We start from the raw sequence: 16,745 nt of genomic DNA, 5'->3' as shown, positions 1-16,745 counted from the left end.
ATGCCAGAAACCCAGATAGGCTCCATGGCTATGTTTATTTGTTTATTTATTTATTTTCAGACAGATCCTTATTCTGTTGCCCTGAGTTGAGCGCCATGGCGTCAGCCTAGTTCACAGCAACCTCAAACTCCTGGGTTCAAGTGATCCTCTTGCCTCAGCCTCCTGAGTAGCTGGGACTACAGGCAGGTGCCACAACGTCTGGCTAATTTTTCTATTTTTAGTAGAGAAAGGGTCTCACTCTTGCTCTGGCTGGTCTCGAACTCCTGAGCTCAAGCAATCTTCCTTGGCCTCCCAGAGTGCTAGGATTACAGGCATGAGCCACCATGCCCGGCCTATGGCAATGTTTACAGAGACCCCTGTTTCCTGAAGCCAGAGGGCAAACTGTATGAGAATAAAACCCAAGCTTCAATCCTAAAGGTGGCAGGGCTACAAAGCAATGTGCGGTTTTGACAGGTCACTTATGCCCCGGTCAGAGCCATGAAAGGAAAGGAGACTCTTGGACCTGAAATAGGGGTATTGCTGAAAGAACCTCAGAAATTTGAACCTTCAAATTTCCCAGAACATTCCGGGCCGGCAGAAGGGGCTCTCTCCTGCTAGAGAATAGCTGCCCCTTGGAAAACCACTCAACTGAGGCTGATGCTTTGCAGTTAATGCTGTCCTCCTCAAGATCTGTTTATTTTACCTCTCATTGCCTCTAGACAAATAAGTAAGATAAGGTCTTATCAAACATAGTCCCAGCACGGAAATTCAATTTATGTCCTGTGAGGAAACAGACTATTTACTGAAGGACTTGGAGGACCTGGGTAATGTGTTCTGGCCTGATCCAGGGGAACATGTGTGGGAGTGGGTCTTGAGGGTGTGGGAGGGAGGGAAGTATATATAATAGGGCAGGGTAGGAGAGAATTCATTGGCATGGGAGTATCCTCCTTTGAATCAGGGTTTAATATCTTGGTAAGAATACCAAGGAGTAACATGCTGTACACATTTTTATTAGTCTTAAGATTCCACCTTGTTCACAGGAATTGGTCAGACATTAGGTTAGATCTGTGCTCTTTGAGAATATAGAAAGTCTTGTATCCAACACCCCTTAAATACTAATCTGTCATTGTGCCATGGGGTTCACACTGAACTGAGGATGACAATTTAAGAAGAATGAATGTGCCAGTTATCATCTGCAAGGTCATGTGCACTGTCAAGGCAATCCAAATCCATCCCAAAATATGAGGATCATTACTGCATTTATGGTTTGGGTATGTACAAGGGTTTGAAGTCGCTACCAAACCAATTAAATTGGTCCTTAGCAGGGGACTGTAGTTACCTTGAGGTATTATTAATTCGAGATGACATGCTTACTTGTCAGGGTTGAATATTTCTGTGATGGGGTGCAATGGCTTCCTAATCTTTGTATTAGTAAAATTGCAATCCAGTCAATATAATATAGTCAGGATATTTTAAATAACTTTATTCTGAAATTTAACAAGCTCTTATTAGAAATGCTTTGGTATCAATACAATAAAAAATGCTGGTTTCCCCCCCATTGAATCTTATCAAGTAACTGGAACAGTTAAGCATCTGTTCTCCCCAGTTTTTTGGAACTGTTCACAAAGAATGACTACTACTTATTCACATGGTTTAATATGGGTATACTGTAATTATAAATTTTTGGAGTTCAGAAAAAAAAAAAATCCAGAAGAGAAATTGAAAACATTTCTTAGTTTCTTCTCCAAAGGATGTTTCCACTCCAAAGGATGTTTCCACAGGGGGTGGACCTCTCAGATCACTTTTTTCCCCAGCTTTGCCATTCTCATCCTTAAAGCTGCAAATTAAAGGAAAAAAAAAAAAAAACAGAGAGAGAGTTATAAAACAAAAGCCTCAATTTTCACTCTAAATGACCATTTCATAGAATGCAGGAAAGTGTAGAACATACCTCAGATGGTTTTATCCAATAATGTGAGCATTGATTTAGTAGCACAAAAAGATAGTAGAAATAATAAGCTATGGTTAACTTAGGGCAGAAGCAGGTTCAGAACTAGAAGGAACCTATTTCTATAAAGATTAGAAAAATTAGTAAATAGTACAAATAGAATAAATATAGGATTAGTGCACAATTTCACTATAAGTCATACACACATATGCCTATAGGTCACTGTGTTTTGTGTATATTTCTGAGCTATGTAGCACTGAAAAAAAAGATGTTGACACAAACTCTATTTCATGATTGTGTTATCTTTTAGCTCATTAAACTTGGTTGTCCAAACAAGCTCTGGCCTTTGGATATACAATGACAAAAGCAAATTTCTTTATGAATGGAACAACATGAACCAGTAATTAAGAGTTGAGTGATTATAAAATGTCTTTGTCAAAATATAAGTATACTTTCAAATGGCAAAATGTCTTTTCTGAGTAAATTCTACTGCTAATGATATATTGGATGTAGAAAGCATTTTTAAAAATGTGGATTTAGAATTTATAACACTCCTCTGGTATTCTGGTATCATGCCCTTAATATTTAGGACTTCAGAATATAGCTGCCTCAGTCATGTTCCAAAAGTTGGGAGATGCTGTCAAGGCACTGATCTAATATTAATGATCTAATATTACATTCATGTGTAATATGGCCCAAGGACCAGCTATTTAACTGATTGTACAATTTTGTTTAGTGAAAAAATAGAAAGGAAGACATATTCTCTCATTTCTATGTCATATATTACTTATCTGTTAACAAAGGAAATTATCCTATCTCTAAGAAGCCCTTTTGCACAAATATGGGAAGATGGGGATCCAATACTATAACAAGACCATGATCATTTTTGTTGTCACTCCATTTATATGAAATACTCATTTCAGTGAAGTTAAGGAGGATTATTTTCCTTACAACCTTCAGACGAATGATCATTTCTAGTGGCAGGGCCAAGAATATCCCCTTGAATTTAGGGTGGGCTGAGCGAATTTCCTTTGCTCTGTAGCAAGTAGGATGGTCTCTATTCCTAGGAGAAACTGGATGGTGACACCTGTGGAAAGGCTGTAGTTACACACCAGGTGGTGAACAGAAGGCAGCACCAAGGCTTTGTAAAGTTTCTACTGTTGGATTTTGTGGACCTCGAATTTGCCCATACCAAAAAGGAGAGCAGGGATGAGGGACTTTTAAAGTCTGCTTTAAGTCGGGGCAAAGTCCTCTTCCCTGCAGTTACTCCTCACCTTATGATGACACACATCAGGCACACCTTGTGTGCCTGTGGACATTCAGTGACATTTTCTAGAGTCTGCTTTCCGTTTTCTCCTTTTTTCAAGCCTGTGCAAGAAGATGGTGTGAATTCCAGGTGAATGTGTGGGGCCAGAGCATATTGGCAATGAAGGCCACTTGGTTTAGCAGCTAAAAACCCTGGGCTGTCAGCTTTCCTTCTGACTTTTCTTTTCTGCTTTTCTCTGATCCCGTCTGTCTTCCCGTCCCCACAGCAATTCAGATGTATGCATGGCTTTGGCTGGCTGGACTTGGTGGAAGAGAGCTCATCTCTTTACTCTCAGTATCCCCTGGGCCCTAATGGCTGCCACAGGCTGGCAGTTTCTGCACCGATAGCATGTGAATCTTTCAGAGCTGAGGTTCGCCACTCCTTCATCCTGGAATGCCACTGACATCTCCAAGAGGGCAGGACAGAGACAGAAGTGCAAGAATACTTTAGTGAGAACTGCCAAAGAAAGCCAGGTTGGTGGGGGTAGTAGTGGGCTCCCAGGGAAAGCTTGCTGGGGCCATGCAACAGTGGAAGTATCTGGCGTGAAGCTAAACCTTACAACTTGGTTATATTTACATTAGCAGAGGGATATAACATTGCCTAAATTTTCCTGTCATGTCTTACCCTGTTCAAAATTTTGACTGAACAATCTTGCCTTTAGAATGTCTAGGCTCCACCTTTTTCCACCTTTCTTCCTCCCTCATGCTGTTTTCCAAATTAGAAATTGCTCTTAGATAAGGCTTCCATCACCGATTTGACACCAAGGGAATAAAGACTAACAACTCTTATCTATTATGCCTACCAGGACTATTTATATTTAATAGGGGGCTTATACCACAGATAAAGAAATTGACGGAGATGGTGGGTTTTCAAGTATCATAAACATTTTTTAAGCTCAATCTACTTGGTGTTTGTGAAATTGAAGTGAATGGGGGGCTATGAATTCTATGTATGTGGATGGTCGTGATGGTATACGACCCTATGATATACTTATTTTTAAAACTCATCTAAAAATACATAAAGGTTCTGTAATCCATGTGCTGAACTGGCAAATTGTATTGTAGAACAATATCACGATGGAAGGCAAGGAATTTGGAGCATTCTGTTTATAAGATACTTTGATTGATAGTACAGAACTTTGTATTGTTACTTTGTCTGGAATAGGTTTTCCTGTTTTCATTATTTTAGTTCAGTGGCATGGTTAGTTAGTGTTGTCTGGAAACATTAGTCACTTCCTGCCATTTTCCATGGGGTAAATGTGTTGACATGGTTGGGGGAGAAGGAGTGTTGGGTGTTCAGGAGGAGCTGGCTAATATCCAAGTTCAAAAAAGGGAGGTTTTATGGAGGTTAATGTCACTGCTCTTGACCCACAAACAGTGTGTTCTTCTTTTGTAAGTCTTCTGTGATGTCATTTTTGAAATGAATTTAAGATGCCAAGCAAACAAAGCTCATTGTCAAAACAGAAAGAAACTTAGTATCTGCAGGTTTTCCGTTGTGGGGACACATCACTCAACTCTGGCTGAGGAAGATAGGTAAGTGTACACTTCCCAAGAGGTTAGGAATTCTTCAGGTGGTTACATTTATAACTGGTATGCCTAATTTAACTACTTAAAAGAATGAAAGAGAGTTCATTTTACTGTATTATTGGCAGTCCAAGATTGAGTTTATGGGTTGCAGAGAAAGAAACATTCTTGAATTGTGCAGGTACTACCACACTTCTGCAGGATTATCAGGTTCTACTTGTTGGATTAGCTGGTACTTAATATTTCTTGCTTTTTAATGATAATCTTCCATTAGAGACATTTCAAATTATTGTCCCTATCAAACATACAGAGACTGTATGTCTGGGTAATTAGACTTACATCTTTAGCCAAGGTAAGTACAGCTATTATAATAGATTTTTTCAGGTTCTTATTTATCCTTTATAAATAATGACTAGAATGTAATATTTAAGTGATAGCAAGAAATCTAAAATTGAAACTGTCACTTTTGTAGAAAAAAGTGTTAAAGTTATTTTCCATCCAATGCTAAAATAGCTAGATAGCTATAAAGCTATAAAAAAACTTTATAGAGAATGAAAATGCAAATATATAGAAAGTAGAAAAAAATAAATATGCCAAGTTGGGGCATACTATGCAAAGTTAAATGTTACAGAAGATGTAAGATATACTGACATTCTATTTTAAAATGTAGAAAAATTAGGGAAATAAAGTTAATAAAACTACAAAAGTATAGAGAAAAAGATATAGCAAAGTAATAAAATACTATGAAAATAAAATTTGTTTCTTGTAGTTTCTTGCAAAATTAAGGCAATTTGTTAACTTATGCAGGAAGTTTAAATCACAGCAAGGCACAGACAAGTAGTTGTCATCAGATTCTGATAGGAAAAGATACGTTATTGATGATTCAACATATTAGTGACCCAGATACATTCACAGACAGTACCATACCATGACAGAAAGTGAAAGTCAAGTTATTAAGGTCAATCAACGCAATATCCAAATGAGGCAACAATTTGTTTTCACTTTATCTTTTGAAGTGACTTAATCACTTTACTGTGGTGACAATAATTCAGATCAGCATTCATTAAAAAGCCTCAGTGTATATGAGTTTATGAGATGGTCAAAGAAGCTGACAGCGAGAGGGTTTGTTAGCACAAAGAAAAGATTGTCACATGACTAAGCAGCAGTGGCATGCCTTGTCATTTTTATTACCTGTTAAGGATGGATCCTCGGTCCCATCGCCAGCTGTCTGAACCTCTAGCGGAGAATGGACAGGCCTCCCTAAGCTCTCTTCTTGCTCTTTCAGAGATATGGAATTTTTGTGGGGAGATTTATGATTTGTGTTTTCATGGGCACTAACTTCCAATCTCTTTCTAGGAAGTGGTGTTGGCTTGGCGGGCTGGTAAACCTGACTATAGGGAGCTACAGGATGGTAGGATGGTGTCTCAGCCTCTCCTTCACCCTCCTCCTCCTCGTCATCAATCACAACGAGCTCAGCATGGATGATCCCGTCATATCCTGTCAGAAGCTTCTTTTCTTCTTCGTTGTCTTCTGCATGCTGATACCCCATGAAAATCATTGTCACGGGTTCTGCATCATTTATGTCAGGAGGCAGGGAATGAACGATACTATATCTAATATCTTCGTCATCCTCCTGGCAAGTGGGTGGAGAACCCTGGTGTTCAGACTCTCCACCTATTGTTTCTCTGGGGCTCACTCTTGCCTTTGGAGAGGGGGTATCTCTGTCCCGCATGACATTCGGTTCTTCCCAAGGCGTCATCAGCCTCTTTTGTGGGGTGTGGAGCATCTCATCTGTTTGTTGAATCACTGATCGGGGATGGGGTATCGGCCGAATGGGACTGATGTGATTGAAGTTGTTGCCCTTTTCCTCTGAAAGTCCATTGCCCATGTTGTGTACGGATTCATTGACCTCACTGCCCAGTCCATTAGCTTTAATCTTTATCCTTTCTTGAAAGTTTGGTCCAGGGCTTAGCTTTTCTCTCTGTGGGGTTGTAGGCCTGCAAAATGGATTGGCATATACAGGGTCGTGATACTCTGTTGGGGATTTGGAGTTTCTCTCTGAGGCTTGTCTTAAAAGTTCCTCTACCTCAACTGGTGCCAGGCCATCGGTGCCATTGTACGCTGCACTGTGATTAGAGCTTACTGCATATACTGACTTTTGCCCGTCGTCATAAACTTTTACTCCTGTACCTTTAAAGTCATCTGACGGGAGAGGTATTGAAGACAGAACTGTACTTTCTCCAGTCTTCAAGTCTTTTTTAACTTTAATTTCCATGGCATACAAAGCTGTTGAGAAACAAATTTGTCTTTGATTTAGTTAACTTTTTCTTTTATAAACTAGCCTGCTTTGTGTTTTTATATATATATAAACACTGAAATATATTTATATTTTAAAAAAAAATATATATATATATATATTTAAGAGACAGGGTCTTGCTGTGTCACCCAGGCTGGAGTGTGATGGCCTGATCATGGCTCACTGCAGCCTTGAACTCCTGGGCTCAAGTGCTCCTCCTGCCTCAGCCTCCCAAGAAGCCGGGTGCATGCCACTATGCCTGGCTAATTTTTAAAACATATTTTTGTAGAGACAGGGCCTATGTCGCCCAGGCTGGTCCCAAACTCCTAGGCTCAAGAGATCCTCCCACCTTTGCCTCCCAAGGTGCTGTGATTACAGGCATGAGCCACTGTGCCTGGCCCATTTTTATATTAAGTATACCCTTTGCTCTTCTTTTATGTGAGGTGTTGTCTATTTTTTAAATTTCTGATTTTACTTGTTAATTATATAATGACAAACATTGTAATATCATAGGTTTTTATGTAAGGGTATATGAAATTACTGAAAAAATGGGAAAAATTGAAGAAGAGGTGTTGACTGGAGAAGAGAAACTGATGGTTCCAAATAGCAAAAAATTTCTATTGGAAAGCCAAAAGATATCCTCTTTCCAGTTACTAAATACAACAAAACAGATTTACTCTCTTTTGCATCACTCAATGGGAGGAATCGCTCTCTTCTTTAGTTAGGGGGAGTATGCCACACTATGCCTTGCAGTAGGACAGGTAGCACGCCTCACACAGTATATTTTATAAAGTTACATCCTGTTGCATAGGCGGCAGCCTGTTGAAAATTATAGAATATTCTAAAGTTTTCAGAACAGGGAGGTTGTTTAAATGCAAAACTGATATTGAAGAGGGAGGGAGAAGTCTAGAATCAAGCGCTTCTCTTTTTGCCTTATGAGCTTCTGGTCTCTTTCAGGTCTTTATCTTCCCTGTTTGTCCCTACCTGGTTTGCTACAGAATACAATGCATAAAATGAATGCTGTAACCTCATTATCTCTACATATGCATGGGACTCACATACCCCATGGAACTTTGTAAAATGGACCATCACTTAACCTAGAAGCATAAGATGTTGCAGCAAACTGTGAATATTTGACATTGTAAAATCTGAAATTAAGAACATTCCCTTGAACACAGATTTCTCATTTTGTTATACAAAAATACCTTTTCTATTTTGTTCATCATCTTCTATTTCTTCATTTCTTTCCTTCCTTAACCTGGAAGGTATGTAGGATTTTGGAAGGTCAGGGATATTGGCATAGATGTCCTCAATTGACTCTGTAAAGTTAATGTAATTTTAAAATACATTTAGATTAGTTTAAAATATATTTACAATATTGAGAAAAATTTTAAATTATCAAAAAATAGCTTAGACATAAAGTAGGCTGCTTAAAAACATACCTCCTGGTGTTTCTTCCTTTTCCACTTTCACAGACTATAAGAAAAAAGAATTCTCCATGATTAATACAGTTTAAAATATAAAATCTAAATGTGGATATGCTTTGAAGAATTATTTAGAATTTGTGGATTCATTTTGAGAGAGAGTTATAGCTTTAAAATGGGTTAATGCTCACTCTTATTATGTCTTCTGTTGTCCTCTCAATTGATTTTAGTTTCTTTAAAATTGCCTCTTCATTTGTTGAGATTCGAAGTTCAGCTTTTTCAAGATCTTGGATCTCTTTCTCCAGCCTGACAACAAAAATATATACTTTTTATTGTTTAACACAGTACAAATGCAGGGTTCTCAAATTTATCTTCTCCATATATAAACCTGCCTTGGAATACTGCATGTAAGTAGCCAGATGCCTTCTAAGAACATAGTGTCACACTTAGCGTCACACTAAGCGTTATGCTTAATGTATACAAGTTACCTAACACCTGACTTTGAACAATTTTCAATTCAAAAGTTTTTAAAAAATTTTTTTGGACAAAGGGATTTCGTCTTAGGTGAAGTTTTTGACCTATGCTCCATTTTCTTCATTGCATTTACTAATGTTACTTACAAATAAAATAAAGATTTATTAAATAATGAGACTTAAGTTGTACCAAAAGGCATGTACATTTGTAATTATTTTGTAGTTCACTAATTTTCCTTACCCCTGTCTACTTATAAATTGTTTGGAGAAAACATTGTAATTATTAAACTGGATTTAATAATCACAGCTATTTAATACTTAAAACTCCTGCATATCCTAACATTGAAAATGACACTTTGTTTTAATTTCAGTTTCCTAAGAGCTGTGCCGTATTATATGAGTAGAGTGAAGAGATGGGGAAATGGACAAAACCTAGTACAGTGGCTTTGCCTGCTGCTGTTTATAGAGACTACATTTTCTGGAAAAAAGAAAGAAAGAAAAAAAAATGGATGCACATGGCCTCACAAAACATAAGAGAACTAATAGGGACAGACACAGACATTTGAAATTGGATTGTTGCAAACATTCTGGGCGGTATCTCCACCAGCACACAGCAGCATGTCAGATTTAAATGAACTCCAGGGGGCAGCATGGTGACCTCTACTCTGTATAAAAACAAACAGCCACTGGCAGCCCTGCAGTTAGTAAGGCTGGCCTTTGGCAGCCATGAGACACACATAATTTCTCAGCCAAATACTCTAAGCTCTAAAGTCAGCTGCCTCAGAGGATGGCTGATTAGATACAGCAGCTGGTCCAGGAGATGACAGCTGCGGGTATTTGTGTCAGCTAAGATAATTGTCAGTTTTCTTGGCTTCCTTCTTGAAGATGGTCATAGGTCTGATAGCTTGAAAATCCTGTGCTATTGTCACACCAATGAAAGCCCAAAATGTGGTCTACTCTACCATTCTACTCATCGCTTCAGTTTCGAAATTCTGACTTTGCTGCTGCCTCTGGCCATTGATAGCTAAGGAGGTTTTCTTGCATATCTTAGAACTCCAAGTGAAATGCAGTACTCCTGGGTTTCTTAAAAGTTACCGAGGTGTGACTACCATTCTATTAAAATTCCTCCACCTCCATGGTAGCACTTTTGCCCATCAGCACAGCTGTGGGGATGTATGTTGGTCCAGTTTGGTGGAATGGAAAGATCTATGCTAAAAGTAATAGATCTGGATTCTATTCTGTCTCTGCTACTCACGACTTGTGATTGATTCCCTTAACCTCCCTGAAACTCAGTTTTGTAATGTGTATAATGAGAATAACAGTACCTGCCTTACCTTATACAGAAGAGATGATGTGTATGAAAGAACACTGAATATAGTTGATATCAGTTGTAAGTTTATTATGGTAAAATTCTTAAAGGTTTTCTGTAATATACTGTGTCTTTTTCTCCTTTTCTCCCCTGTCCCACCGGGTCTTTTACCTGATATGCACATATTAATATGTATGTATATATATATATATGTGTATATATATATATATATACACACATTTATTTATGAAGAAAAATATTTGCTGTGAGAAAAGCAGGATAATGGCTATAAACAGCAGGATAAGGAAGATAGAGAGAGCCCAGGGAGGGGTCACTGTTTTACATGGTGTGGTTAGGGAAGGTCTCTCTGATCAAGTGTCATTTGAACAGAGACATGAAGGAAATGAGGGCAGGATACATGAGGGTTTCAAGGGGAGTGTGCTCCAGAGAGAGGGAAGAGTAACTACAAAGCCTGAAGTAAGAGAAAGGAGGTGAGTGGTAAGAAATGAAATCAGAGAGGTGGCAGATGGCCAGATTATACAGGGCCTTGTGCATGGGAAGGCCTTTGGGAAGACTTTGGAGTTTTCATCAGAGGAGAAACATGTTATGACTTGAAATTTAAGCAATTACATCGGCTTCTGTGTTGAGAATAGGCTAGATGGGGCAAACATGGAGGTCAGTTGTCCTATTAATCCGGATGAAAATGGCTTAATTCCAGTTGGTTGTTGGTGGAAGGATAAGAAGTGGTTGGATTCTGGAAATATGTAAAAGGAAGAGTTGCCAGGATTTGTTTGTGGATTACATGTGAGGTGTGAGAGAGAAAGATGTCAAGGGTGATTCCAATGTTTATGACCCTAACAATTGGAAACATATGAGTGCAATTGGCTCAACAGAAATTTGGGAGAGAGAAGAAATGAGATTTGTGGGAGATGTGTTAAATTGGAGACAATCAAGTATGATGTGGAGAAGACAGTTGGGTATAAAAATCTGGAGCTTAGGGAAGTCTGGGTTTGAATATATAAATTTAGGAGTTGGTATTTACAGCCATGGGAGTAGATAAGTTTTCCTAGAAAGCAAGGGAGAAAAAAAATTCCAAGGACTGAACCTGGGGCAATTTGACATTTAGGTGTCTGGTCAATGCTAATGAACTCATAGTGTTTTAGTAAGTAATAAAAGAAATAGTGAGCATTCACTATGCTAGTTTTTTCCTGCCTTTGCCCCTTTCTATTACCGGGGCACAGAGCTAGAGCTCTTGGTCTGCCTGGACAATGACATCTTAGGGAATTTTGAAATGCACTGATATCTGTAGTTGCTCCCCTCTGACGAAAAGGCCATGGGTAATGTAATGCCATATGATTTCCATGAATATCTTTAGACTAATGTGGCAAGATTATGAAGTTGAAAGCCTGTAATCCTCATTAGAGTACCTGCTAATGAATGTTTTTGAAGGTTTTGAAGTCACTGGGTGAAAGCTGCATTAAATTAAGGCTGCAGTCTTATGACACATTGTGACATGTTTGTGAAAATAAAACATAAACAAACACACACCTCCTCCCATTCTTTATCACTTAGTTGCAGCCAACTCCCAGGTGAAAAGGATAACAAGGAAACATCTTGGTACTAATTACATAGCATTACAAACCTCTCATGGGAGATGCTTACTGATGTAGAACATTTCTTAAAATTTCTACTTCAGTGAAAAACTTAATTTCTTATTTTTGTAAGTTGGTTTGATATTTCTGTTTATTATTTGTGGACAATATAACTGTCATTAAGAGATAAATGTTAGAGACTTGTTATTGTAGAAAAGATGAGAATGCCAATGGAGGTGATGAGAGACCTAGGGAATAGTAACTGAGAGTAACGGGCCGGATGCTCCCCAACTGCCCCCGACCCCCGACCCCTGCCACTTGCTTGGAACTCACAGGTGCCCAGCAATGGAAGGACAGGAGATCTGAAAACCTCCACACCAGATGATGCACTGAGTTTTGGAGGATTGACTGTTTCTTAAGGAGCATAAAACAAAAATTGAGACTAGTAGGCAGGGCAATCTTTGTGTATCTAGCACAGTGGTTCTCAACCAGGAGCAATTTTGCTCCCTGGGGACATTTGGCAAAATTTGGAGACATTTTTGGTTGTCAAAACTTGGAGGGTGCTGCTGGCATCTAGGGGGTCTAGTCCAGCAGTGCTGCTAAACATGCTGGAATGCACAGAACAATTCCACCACTACAAAGAATTATCTAGTCCAAAGCCTCCATAGTGCTGAGGTTGAGAACCCCTGGGCACCTAAAAGAATTGCTAGTTTAGCATAGGTTCTTGAAACATGCCTCATAAGGGATTTCTTTATATTCCATCTCTCTGATAGTTTTACTCTTCCCTCATTGTTTCTTCCCATAAATACACACATATGTGTGCACATCTATCTTTTATTCCTTGTCCAGCAGCCATTCATAGTTAAGAGACTACTCGACCTCAATAGAAAGCTCAAACATTGCAAGGCTTAAATTAGGGACTCATACCCAATCCCTTTCCAAAGGAATTTTTGGAGGAGAGAAAAAATTTAACAAGTGAAATATTGGGGAAATATATATGTATATATACACACATATATATGTATGTATATCCATACATATTCACATAAGTGTATGTGTAAGTATATATTAACATATACATATATATGTAAAACTAAAATATTTTTATACAAAACTTTGGGGAGGTCGCTGTGGGGTAACTCTCTAAACTTCACCTGCTCATCTTTCAGTTGATGGCTTAGAATTTCCATAAGTGCTGCCATCCCCGTCTTTAGAAGGTATTGCCTTTCAGAATGGGAATTGAGCTCCTTGAAATGCTGATGCAGTTTGGCCAGAAACAGGCAGTAGAGAAAGAGAAATATCCCTCTTGGTGCCTCCCTGGCTGTTGGGCGGGGCTTGATGGATGAGTCAGTACCTCTCACAATTTCTGAGAGATGGTGGGCAGGCATCATGTGCCAATTTAGATAAGCAGAGTACATGAAAAAGGATTTGTAATGCTATCCATTATGGAATCTTTCTTCTCCTTGCCTATTTGCTGGGGAAAAAGAGGGTTATTTTCAAGAGCTCCCTAGGTGAAAGCAGGTAGCTTTCATTTCATGCACTGTTGTAGTAATAACTTCCCTTAATCATCACGAGATAATGTCCCCAATCCAATTCCAACATGCAATTTTTTTGTCTTGGGAAAAAGGACAGCACATAAATGCAGGATGCATCAAGAAGTTATTTCAGAAGGCAATTTTTTCTGCTGCTAAGGGTCCATTTATCTCTCTCAGTTTTTGGTGGAGTTAACAAGGACTAGCAACCTCATAGAATTTGCTGTTAGAGGCCAAACAGACTGCAAGTCATGAGGGGAGAAAAACCCCATAAACCCAAATTCAAAAGTGTACATCCTACCTTTCAGTACTTCACGTCTTAGCAATTATAACACCATTTAACATGTATTGCATATTTACACTGCACCAGGCACCGGCCTAATTAGTCCTTACAGCAGCCCCCGTGTGCACTGCTATTAGTTCCATCTGACAGGTGAAACAGCTGGGCACCTAGGCAGGCAACTGCCCACAGGCTCACAGGTAGCCTGTGGCAGAATGAAATTTGAAATCAGATTTTTGCTTATAGAGCCTGAGCTCTTAACTCCAATAGCCGCTGTGGAAAGAAGACTTCAAAAAATTGATTCTGGCCGGGTGTGGTGGCTTACGCTTGTAATCCTAGCACTCTGGGAGGCCGAGGTGGGTGGATCGTTTGAGCTCAGGAGTTTGAGACCAGCCTGAGCAAGAGCGAGACCCCATCTCTACTAAAAATAGAAAGAAATTATCTGGCCAACTAAAAATATATATAGAAAAAATTAGCCAGGCGGTGGTGAATTCCTGTAGTCCCAGCTACTTGGGAGGCTGAGGCAGTAGGATCGCTTAAGCCCAGGAGTTTGAGGTTGCTGTGAGCTAGGCTGACACCATGGCACTCACTCTAGCCCAGGCAACAAAGCGAGACTCTGTCTCAAAAAAAAAAAAAAAAATTGATTCCTATGAAGTTAGACACAACATTCATTTTTCTCAGCAGTATAAAAGGGTTTCTCACTTTCTATGGTAGGTAATAAAGAAACTGAAGATTGAAATGGTAGATGGGGTCCACTAATATGTAAAAGTGTTGCCCAATTACATACAAAGGTGATATTTCATCCTAATCTTCATTAGAGTTATTTTGCTGTACTGGGGATTTTTCTGCTCTTTGGGTCAGTTGAACAAGGATTAAAGTCCAGGCTTTATAATTTTTTTTTTTTTTTGGCTGCTTGACTTTGGTTCTTGGTAGGAGTTCTTAGAAGAGTCTCCTTCAAAGACTCTGGGGTTTCCTAAGCTAATGCCACTTTATAGGAAGACTTTCTTTGCTTGGACACAAGATTGTTGTTCAAAGTAATTGAAGCTGCAGGTCTTAAATATAAAGCTGGCTGATGCAATTTGACTACCATACTGCAGTTTCAATGTAATCACCAATGCTATGTTTGAAATTAAGTTTATGGCTGGCTTTTAGCTATATGCTTTGAAAGGACTGATGAATTACTTGCATCTCACAAGCTCTCTTATTAAAGGCCAGGACTACACCCAAAGAGAGGCCGAACAGCTGTTTCTCTGGGAAAACCTGGGTCAGCAGGTATTATGCCACTACTGATGTACCTCTGAGACCAGTTGATGGAAGTGCTAGGATCACTACCTCCGGCCCCATTCCTTAAACCAGATAAGAAAGGATCTAATTTCTTCTGGAACTCAAAGGCTCTCAGAATATCTTTGCCTCCAACGTATGTTGAATTCTGTCTAGAGGGGTGAGCGACTGTAACTCTTGACTCTTCCCTTAGGCTAGAGATTCTTTCTCCTTTCTTCCCTACTGAATCTTGGGATAATAGGAGATAGTCGGTGGTTTACCTATATTTTGTGAGTTTTTGTGTGAAGGCCCACTTTTTTTTAAGGAGAGAAAAGCCTTTTTCTTCCAGCTCTACTCAGGGAAACATAAACTGAGCTGTATCAAAGCTAATACACTTGGCTTAATCATTTACCCACTCTAAGCTTCAGTTTTCTCATTTGGGGAATAATAATAGTATTCACTAAGGATTGTCTTAAGGAGATAGCTGAGATAATGTTTGTAAGGGCCTAGTATAGGGCTTGATATACAGGGTGTCCCAAAAGCCTCCATACAAAGGAAAACTTCTGTAAAATTTTGTAAGGAATATTTTGTAAATAAAGGTACATTTAGCTACAATTTCCCATTTTCCCTGTGTATAGCAATTTGTGGGACACCTGTAGCAGAGTTCCTTAATAATTGTTCTTTCCCTTTTATCTCCTCCGTCTGCTTGGGAGAGGAGGGCCACCTATCACAACCCCAGTGGGAAAGAAAATCTACCAGGTACATTTGGGGATTTGATCTTCAACTTTAACATCAACGATTTTAGAATAAGCATAGTACTAATATAGCTTCAGGTACACACCTGTCTTTGAAAATATTGTTCTAGACAGGAAACCTCAACAGTGCTCCAGCACTATCAAGAGAATTGTCCTAATATGTACGAGGATAGTGTCTATTTCATAAATGTTGCCAGAAAGAATGTTCTAGTCTATTTCGACAGCCTGCTGTTTCCTCCTCTCAGCCCCCAAATCCATTCCTCTCTGTTCTTTTTAGTAACAGAACGCCCCCCCTTTTTTTTAATGTTTCCCTGGCTACGTTGGTATAGACTAAATTTCTCAGTCTCCTTCACATTTTGGTGGTGCCATGTGATTAAAATTTAGCCAATAGAATATTAGCAGAAGTGACCTCTGCAGCTGTCAGGTCACACCCTTAAAATAGAGCTGCTTGTCCTCCATTTATCTTCTCCTTCCTAAACTGGAATGCAGATGTGCTGGTGAGCTGGCTTTGACCATACAGCCAAGGGCATCCTGTAGGGGTTAGCAAGGCAACGGGGCAGAGAAAGGAACAGGGCCTCTCAATAATCTCATGTAACACTGTCGCCTCCCTCCGCTTGACTGTCTACCAGTTAGGGTTTTTATGTGTGTGAGAGAAATGAACCTTTCTATCTTGTTTCAGCCACTGCTGTTAAAGTCTCTTTTAAAGCAACAAAATCAGTTATGCTGCTATTGCATAATGTTATTGGGAATGAATTGTAGTGTGACAGATTTTACAAGATTTTTTTTATAATTTTTTTCATTGATTTGCAGAATTACTCATTAGTATCTTGCATTTCAGGTAGTTAACTAGTAAAAATAGAATAATTAATTAGCTCTTGCTCCTCGTGGTTAAAAATTTATATGATTCTAAATAATGTATGGTTCTGATACGGTTTGTGTTGACAGCTAGCTAATATTGAATGGCTAAAGTTTGCAATGACAAAAAAAGGTCTTTTTATTTTTTTAAATCATAAGTGCATGCAGATGAATGTCTCTGGAAACTCAGTGGATACTACTGAGTACACACCGTTG

At 39.0% G+C, this 16,745-nt stretch overlaps 1 protein-coding gene across 2 annotated transcripts in view; it reads right to left on the bottom strand.

Moving 5' to 3' along the window:
- Positions 1–1,297: 1,297 nt before the first annotated feature.
- PALMD (palmdelphin) overlaps positions 1,298–16,745 on the bottom strand; it is a 52,338-nt gene continuing 36,890 nt past the window's right edge. The window contains exons 4-8 of one of the 2 annotated variants that reach the window (XM_069478270.1): positions 8,665–8,779; positions 8,492–8,525; positions 8,255–8,368; positions 5,945–7,039; positions 1,298–1,816 (exon numbers count right to left, since the gene is read on the bottom strand). In XM_069478270.1, coding sequence (XP_069334371.1) covers positions 1,773–1,816; positions 5,945–7,039; positions 8,255–8,368; positions 8,492–8,525; positions 8,665–8,779 — 1,402 coding nt within the window. In that variant the 3' untranslated portion in view covers positions 1,298–1,772. The remainder of the gene's footprint in view (positions 1,817–5,944; positions 7,040–8,254; positions 8,369–8,491; positions 8,526–8,664; positions 8,780–16,745) is intronic. The other variant, XM_069478272.1, reaches the window with a different exon arrangement.

This window comes from Eulemur rufifrons, chromosome 8 (assembly GCF_041146395.1).
Source record: "Eulemur rufifrons isolate Redbay chromosome 8, OSU_ERuf_1, whole genome shotgun sequence".
NCBI classification, from domain to species: domain Eukaryota; kingdom Metazoa; phylum Chordata; class Mammalia; order Primates; family Lemuridae; genus Eulemur; species Eulemur rufifrons.
Note: the sequence above shows the minus strand (reverse complement) of the source record. Positions and strands in the feature narration are given on the sequence as shown.